General features: G+C 40.4%; 1 protein-coding gene across 1 annotated transcript; it reads left to right on the top strand.

Annotated features, from left to right (window-relative positions):
• Positions 1–520: 520 nt before the first annotated feature.
• Positions 521–1,110, top strand: LOC138901418 (uncharacterized). The gene is made up of 2 exons (XM_070189179.1): positions 521–649; positions 760–1,110. Exons 1-2 carry the CDS (start codon positions 521–523, stop codon positions 1,108–1,110), a joined length of 480 nt encoding a protein of 159 aa, XP_070045280.1.
• Positions 1,111–8,970: the final 7,860 nt, after the last annotated feature.

Genomic DNA, 8,970 nt, shown 5'->3' with positions numbered 1-8,970 from the left:
TAGATGCCCAAATTGTCAGCAAGTGAAGGTCGACTACCAGAAGCTCGGTGGTTTGGCACAAAATATAGAAATTCCAATGTGGAAGTGGGAGATGATCAACATGGACTTTGAATTATGTCTACCTCGCATACCTGGAAAGTTTGATTCGATTTGGGTGATTGTGGATAGACTCACAAAATCAACACATGTCTTGCCTGTTAAGACCACCGACATAGCAAAACATTATGCTCAGTTATATATCAAAGAGATAGTCAGATTGCATGGCACTCCAATTTCAATCATCTCAGATCACGGAGCGCAGTTCACCGCCAACGTTTGGCAAATATTTCAGCAAGGTTTGGGGACTCAATTGAATCTTAGTACAGCTTTCCATCCACAGACCGATGGGCAAGCAGAGCGGACTATACAAACACTTGAGCATATGTTGCGTACTTATGTTCTTGATTTCAAGGGTAGCTGGAATGACCATTTGCCACTCATAGAGTTTGCCTACAACAACAGTTATCATAATAACATTTAGATGGCACCGTTCGAGACTCTATATGGTTGGAGATGTAGATCTCCCATTGGTTGGTTTGAATTTGGAGAAGAAGAATTGATAGGGCCAGACCTCGTGTATCAGTCTATAGAGAAGTTCAAGATCATTAAGGTAAAGTTGAGAACCGCTCACAGTCACCATAACTCCTATTCGGATGTGCATCGCATGGATTTGGAGTTCCAAGAGGATGATTGAGTATTCTTGAGAGTTTTCCCATGAAGGGTATAATTCAATTTGGAAAGAAAGGGAAATTGAGTCCAATGTATATCGGACCATACAAAATCTTGCAAAAAGTTGGTCAAGTGGCTTATAGGCTCGAGTTACCTCCAAAGATGTCCTTAGTGCACCAGGTGTTTCATGTGTCTATTCTGAAGAAGGTGGTTGGAGATCCGTCGCTCATCGTTCCGATAGATACTAATGAAGTTAATGAAGAATTGTCGTATGAGGTGATCTCAGTTTCCATCCTTGATAGACAAGTTCAAAAGTTGATGAATAAAGGGATTGCCTCCATCAAAGTGCTATGGCAAAACCAACAAGTTAAGATGCCACCTAGGAGGCCGAGAAAGAGATGAAAATAAAATACCCTCATTTGTTTGTGTAAACAAATAGTTGTGTTAAAAGTAATGTTAGAAATGTACTTTCTATGGGTTATGTTCAACTTGTACAGTTTATGCTAAAGACCCTTTTGGAAATGTAATGCCTATGATGTTATGGTTGGTGTTGATTTCATGTTATGATACGTCGTTGTGTTATGAATATGTTGCTAGGATTGGTTTTGGGGGCTCTCTGACAAGTGGATAGGCCCTAATACAGGGGAGACTCTGCCGAAATGTTTGGAAATTTGGGGAGTTAGACAATTTTGGAACTTCTAGTGTGTGAATGAAGAGTTAAGTCATATTGGGGTCTATGGCGAGCTCTAACCCACATTCGAGGACGAATTCCTAAGCAGGGGAGGATGTAAGGCCTCGTAAAAGTTAGCTAAGGATTTATGTTTTTATGGTGCCGAGGTAAGCTAATGTATTCGGAGGGTTGTACATAATTTCAAGCTCGCCGCGGTACGGACTTTTTGAGTTGTGCAATACATTATGGAGTTGGAGAAAAAATTACAGAATATGGCATTTCTGCGGTCTATTATGCAATCGCAGATCTGTTCCACTGACCGCAGAACCATCGTATACTGAACCAGGAGAAGCTAGATTTTGAAGGCTATTTCGCAGTCCAATGTGCCAGCGAAGATTCATTTTGTAGACCGCATACTAATCGCATAATTAGCATGGAAAATTTTGGAAGGAGATTCTATAGTCAAGTGTGCGACCATGGAATCAATCCGTGAACTGCAGAATCAGTTGCAAACCTGAACATGCCAACCCAGATTTTGAAGACTATTTCGCTATCCAGTTCGCGGACCGCACAACCTTTCTGTGGCGCATTCTGTGATTGCGGATTTGGTTCGTATGGTCAATTTTGAGAATTTTCTTGTCACGCCCAAACCTCGGGGAACGTGACCGTCGCTCAACTGATCCAACCCGGCCGAGCAAGCCTGTACAATACCTCCTACCCAAACTCCCTCATGATTAAAGAGAAGATCTAATTCATTAGTTAGGCAATGAGTAGGATCATGTGAACAACATCAATTCATTATCATTAGATATATCATCTATAAGTTTCAAAATACATACACTTTCATAGTTTGAAGTGGAACATGTGGTACAAATACAACATTACTAGTTGAATTTCCCAACACCGACATACAACCCACACTATGTCTACGGAGCCTCTAATAGATACAAAAGAGTACAATTATAGTGCCGGAAATAAGGCCCTGGCTATACCTCAAAACATAATACTCAAGGAATAAAAGATACACGACCTTGAAATGAAGTGGGACTCACCAAGTTATCTGGGAAGAGTGTGTACCACTATCACTAATCAAAGTCGCCTGCTGTGGGATCACCTGCACCCATTAAAGATGCAGCACCCCTGGCAAAAGGGATGTTAGTACATGTCGAATTATACTATTATGAAAACCAAACACCCTCTTCAAAGATTTGAAGTACAACATGAATGTAACGAATCATGGGCAATAAAGAGCTTAAGTAGCCGTTAAAATGATAGCAAATTCATTTAAAGCTTTCAATAACATTTATAAATTTCAAGTTGGGAATCCTCTATAACAACCTCTACCATAGTACCACAATCTCTACACAAAGCGGCCTTGCCACCTCACCCCAATGTGTGCGGCTGGAGGTGTAATCACAATGCCACAATCTCTACACAAAGTGGCCCTGCCGCCTCACTCCAATGCATGCGGGTGGAGGTGTAATCATAATACCATAATCTCTACACAAAGCATCCCTGCCCCCTCACCCCAATGTGTGCGGGTGGGGTGTAATCACAATACCACAATCTCTACATAAAGCGGCCCTACAGCCTCACCCCCAATGTGTGCGGGTGGAGGTGTAATCACAATGCCACAATTCGTGTTCCCAAAATGATAATAGTTTGTACAAAAGATTTCTTTTTCAAATCAAACCATTTGGCACCTTTGGCCTTAACAAGTATAAGTTCATAAGATTTCTTCCTATGGGAAATAAGAATTCGATCACATTGGTTTCGTACAAATTGTTTTCCCAAAAGGGGTATAACATAATTAAGTCAAAATGGAGAATCATTAACACATGACGGTTCTGACACGTTATGAAATTTGAGAATCCATTTACTAGCTTGAATATCCCACCTCAACAGTGTTTCAAGTTCAAACTACACACGACGGAGTCTTGTAAGAATACGGGAATTCTGATACTAGAAGAAGAGTTTAGCCTTCATACCTCGAAAGAGCCTTCCGTGGTGTAACAATAATGTCCCGACACTCCTAATGATGCCAATCTATAGAAGAGGGGAGAATTACAAGCACGATTAGAGGAATTCATATGGCAAGAGCTGCTACAATGACAACCCAACCTTTCCTCAACCAATTCAACAACAAAACCACCCAAGATTGTCCAACAACTTCCCCACAATCCATATTAGCTCATGCATGTGATATGTCTACTCTCATCAACCATAACCAACACAAAATCCAAAATTGGAGAATTGGGGGAAGAAATTCTTACCTTTTAGAAACCCTAGCAAGCTCCTCTTGATGAAACCCCAAGTCTTCATCCAAGTTGAGTAGTGGAATCCTTGAATCCTCCCCTTTCTCTCTCTAGAATAGCTCTCTCCTCTCTCTAAAATACCAGATAACCCCTCAAAAATGACCCATATGGCCAGATAAGACGAAATGGGATCGAGTTATAAAATCAGAAAAATGATGCCCCGATAAAGACTATGGTCACATATGTGACCGCATAACACTTTTGTTGTCCGCAAAATGGACCACAAAATGGTCCTCTGGAACTAGGCACTTTTGTGCAGGTATGCGACAGGTATGCGATTCCGTAGATCAATTATGTGATCGCATAATTGACCGTAGAACCTCCTTCCGAAATTTCTCATGCTGGTTATACAACGGATGTGCAGCCCGTGAAACGATTATGCGGTCGCATAGTTGACTGCAAAAAAACTTCCAAAATTTGCCCATTTCTCTGCTTCACTCTGTGGCGGATCTGTGGTCCGCATATCAGTTCTGTGGTCGCATAATGGAATGCAGAAATGCCCTATTCTGCAATAATTTTTCTTTAACTCCCCAACGCACTGATCAACCCAAAAAGTCTGTACTGCGGGCCTCAAATACATTAGCCTCCCTCGGCACCACGGAACCCCGGGTTTTAGGTGAAATTCTTATGGGGCCTTATGTTTCTAACCCAACCCCATTTTTAAAAGGCATCCTAGGTCAATTTAGAAGGCATAAGTGGATATTTTAGAGTGAGGGGAGTAACTTAGAGAGAGGGAGAAGCTCCAACATTTCTATTCTTCAAACTATTGCTCAAATCTTGGGGATTCATGAAGGAAAACTCTCAATCCTACTACTAAAGAGGTACAACCTAATCCCTAGCTCACATGCAATGACCTATTTTGCATTTATGAGTAAGATTTTATTATTTGGGAGTTTATGGGATGGTGATCGAAAGCCTAAGCCCTCTACTTCGAAATTTGGGATGTATAAGAAGAATGTGAGGTGTGGTTCTTGAATTGGGGGTGTGTCGCTAGGCATGCGTGTATCGATGAAAGTGATATGGAGGTGGTTCAACTATCATGGTGTAGATTGTTGTTTGAAATTGGTTGTGGGTGAAGGACTTCCGTTATAGAACTTTGTAGTCGAATTTGCACACTTAGTATTTGATGAAATGCCAATAATGGCTAAGCCTATGAATGCCTCCCTAATACTTGTTCAATTTGGTTATGTTTCTATAGATTGAAGTTCCTAAGAGTAATGGAACGTTGTAGTAATTCTAAGGAAAGCTCCATCAAGGTATATTGGATAAACCCTTTCCGTAGAATCCGATTCCACGAATTCCTCGTAACTTCATTTATGGTTTGACCAAGTTTCTATTCCTATTGTTCCAAATCGATTCTATGATTAATTTATCCAAATGCTTGTGATTTTAGCTCATGTTTCGATTGCAAATCATTATGATATCTATTGGGAAGAAAATTCAATGTGTTTAAGACTCTTATTACTCATGTATTTAAAGTCATGATTTCCAAATGTTCTTCATGTTGATGACTTATGATGATCCTTGAAAGTGAAGGAATGACAATATGAATTATGAAATGGGGACATCGTGACAAGAATGTAGAATATCATGTATGGCCAAGAGTTCCAATGGAATGAAAAGAATTATAAAAAGGCTATGATATGCATACTTTTATTTTACATATAGAAATTGTTTTGGGAGTATCGTTTGATCACCGAGGAAGGCTGGGTTATAAATGCCCAAGCCCGAAACTACATGTGCCAGTGTAGGAGTTGATTGAGGGGTGAGTCCCCATAATATTATATTGAGATTATTCCCCTTTGATTGGGATGAGTTTATAGCTATCAAGGATATGTCGAACCACACGGCATTATGGTAATACGGCCTAGCTGATTTGGCAGAGATCGGACGCCATGCCGCGCACGTGGTGGTATCATGTTTCTATGTCCACCCACATACATTAGAGTGAGACGACTTAACCGATCGGGCGGAGATCGGACTCTATGCCACGTGCATGTTGGTGTGTCGTAACTAAGGATCTCCCAACATAAAATATTAATGCTTACTTGAAGGTTTACTTTGTTTTAACTTGGCCTTTAAATAAGTATTGATTTCTTTACTGCTTTCATGTTTCTCTCATTTTACGTTGGCATTCCATTCCATGAGAGGGTATTTAGATTTACATACTAGCACTATTCCATATATACTAACGTCCCTTTTTTTAAGGGGCGCTGTATCTTTAATGGATGTGTCACACCCCAAACTCGGGGAGCGTGACCGGCGCTCAACCGAGATGCCCCGGTCGAGCAAGCCTGCACAATATCTTCTACCCAATTTGCCCATGAATAAAGAGGAGATACATTACATAAATTAGACAATAAGAGGTCATATGAATAACGCCAGTTCATTTCCATTCGTCATGTCATTAAAAAGTCTCCAAATTAGTACACTATACATTCGTAGCTGAAGTGGTACATATGATACAATTACAACACTTTCAGTTACACTTCCCCAAAACTAAATACAACCCACACTATGTCTACGGAGCCTCTAAGAGAAATACAAGAGTGTTATGACAGTGTCGGCAACAAGGCCCCAGCTATACCTCAAAATACTATGCACAAAGGACAAGAGATACATGACCCCAAAATGAAGTGGGGCTCACCAAGTCAACTAAGGAGAGAGTGTGCTGCTATCACTGATCAATACCACCTACTATGGAACCACCTTCATCCATTAAAGATGCAGCGCCCCCGATAAAAGGGATGTTAGTACATATGGAATAGTACTAGTATGTAAAACTAAACACCCTCTCATTAGAACGAATAATAGTAAACGGAGAAGGAAACATGAAATCAATAAGAGACTCAAATAGTAACAAGGTATCAAGTTAGGAGAAAGGTAAATTCCAAGTAAGTTTCAATATTTTTAAGTTGGCAGATCTTTAGCACCGATACACCACCGTGTGTTTAGCACAGAGTCCGATCTCAACCCGATCGTCTAAGTTGTCTCACCCCGAGACATCCACTCACAATACCACCATGTGCGCGGCATGGTGTCTGATCTCAGCCCGATCGGCTAAGCCGTCTCACCATAATGTCGTGTGGGTCGACATCACATCACATCTCGCTAGAAATAATCTCATCCCATTCAAGGGGAATCATCTCAACACATCATTTTCATCCCATATAAGGGGAAACAACCTCATTACACTAACACAGGGATTTACCCCTGAATCACTCCCACACCGGCATGTGTAGTTTCGGGGTTAGGTTATATTGACCTACCCTTCCTCGGTGACTAAACAATACTCACAAAAGTATTTATTATTTAAATGGATTTACCACTCATTTCATAATCCTTTACATATCATTTATTTCATCCGCACCAATGGCCATAACGCAATATCATTCTTGGCACATTGGCCGCACATCATATTTCATGCTCTCTTCTTTCACTTGCAAATATCGCCATGGATAATCAATGACAAGGCTTTTCAAATTTAGACTTTTAAATATACATGTGAGAAAATAAGGGTGATAAGCACATGGAGATATCTTACACAGTTTGACATAACAACTTTCATTTGAACTTGACTTGAAGTCATAATATTTTAATGCATGACTCATGCTTTGAACATGCCCCCAAAGAACAACATAATATCATAAGAATATTCGGAACACATTTTGAACATATACATATACCTTTCGACGCCAAGTTTATTCGGGATAGCAAGTTTATAATGAACAACTCAGAACTTACATGAACTTCGTGGGATTTAATTCTAAGAGAGAAGTTTAGCCAACATACCTCGCTGTGAGCTTTCCTTAATTCACTACACAGTTCCGGAAATCGTAGCAACTTTCTATTTAGATATATGGCAAAATTGAACACAAATTATGAACGAGTTCATGGTTCCAGCTCATTTAAGCATTTTATCAAACACTAGGTGGCCATTACGTTTTCTAGCTTCTCCTATGGTGGATTTCCCTCACCCCACAACCCAAGGTCTACCCATTTGGGCTCAACTACCTTCCCACAATCATGATTGTACATGTATGCATAGATACACTCTCATATCCAAAAGTTGCTTGCCTTATTACCTATTTTCAGTTAAATCTCGAAATTGAGGGTTAGGGTGTAGAATCTTACCGATAGGATGAAGATCTTGTGAATTCTTCAAGACTTGAGCCAAGATTGGTAAACCATTAGTTTAGGAACCCCCTCTCACTCTAGAGCGCTTCCCCACTCTCAAAATACCTGATTTTTACCTCACAAATGGTCTCTAACAACTATAAATCAAAATAGGGTTGGGATACAAAAATAGAAAAAATGAAGCCCCGATGCAATTTTGCAATTGCATATGCGACCGCATAACACTTCTATGGTCCGCAAAATGGACCGCATAATGGCCCTCCAGAACTGGGCCTTTCTGAGTAGGTATGTGATAGGTCTGCAGTCGCAAAAGGGACCGCAGAACCTCTTTCCGAAATTTATCATGCTTGATCTGCGATGAATGTGCAGCTCGCGAAACGGTTATGCAGCCGCATAATTGACCGCAAAATATCATCCAAAATTTGCTCAGTTTTCTGCTTCACTCCGCGGCAGATCTACGGTCCACAGATTAGTTCTGCGATCGCAGAATGGACCACAAAAATGACCTACACTGCTAAAAAATTTCTTCAACTCTCCAACACATTATTCAACCCAAAAAGACCGCACCGCGGTGAGCAAGCTCTCCGCAAAGAATATCTACAACCATCAACACATATAAATATATCTTGGCACCACAAAACCCCGGGTTTTTGGTGAAATTTTACCGGGCCTTATATCCTTCCCCGCTTAAGATCATTCATCCTCGAATAAGGGTTAAAATCCTCCATTAGCATCCACTATGATTTAGCTATTACTTCACACACCAACAATCCCCAATTTTATTTTATTTTTGACTAACTCCCTAAATTTCCAAAATTTTTGGCAGAGTCTCCCCTGTAAGTGGGCCTATCCACCTATCAGAGAAACCGAGAAACCAATACTAACAACATAACCACAACACAACGATGTAAAACAATATGGAAACAATACTGGCAACAACGCCATAAACATTGCATTACCAAGAGGAAGTATCCTTAACATAAGTTGTACAGGGGGAACATAATTTGTAGAAAGTTAGCTCTTAACATCATGGATACAATTACATAGCTATTCAAATAAATTAGGATACTTCTCCTTCATCTCTTCCCCGGCCTCCCAGGTGGCCTCTTTGACTTATTGGTTTCGCGATAACACTTTTAC

Source organism: Nicotiana tomentosiformis, chromosome 11 (genome assembly GCF_000390325.3).
Source record: "Nicotiana tomentosiformis chromosome 11, ASM39032v3, whole genome shotgun sequence".
Taxonomy (NCBI): Eukaryota; Viridiplantae; Streptophyta; class Magnoliopsida; order Solanales; family Solanaceae; genus Nicotiana; species Nicotiana tomentosiformis.
Note: the sequence above shows the minus strand (reverse complement) of the source record. Positions and strands in the feature narration are given on the sequence as shown.

What these genes read in the sequence shown, in the direction of transcription:
- LOC138901418 (XM_070189179.1), top strand. Translation starts at nt 521, where the DNA reads ATGGCACCGTTCGAGACTCTATATGGTTGGAGATGTAGATCTCCCATT. An exon ending in AGAAGTTCAAGATCATTAAG is followed by an intron (nt 650 to 759) that starts GTAAAGTTGAGA and finishes TTTCCCATGAAG; the next exon opens with GGTATAATTCAATTTGGAAA.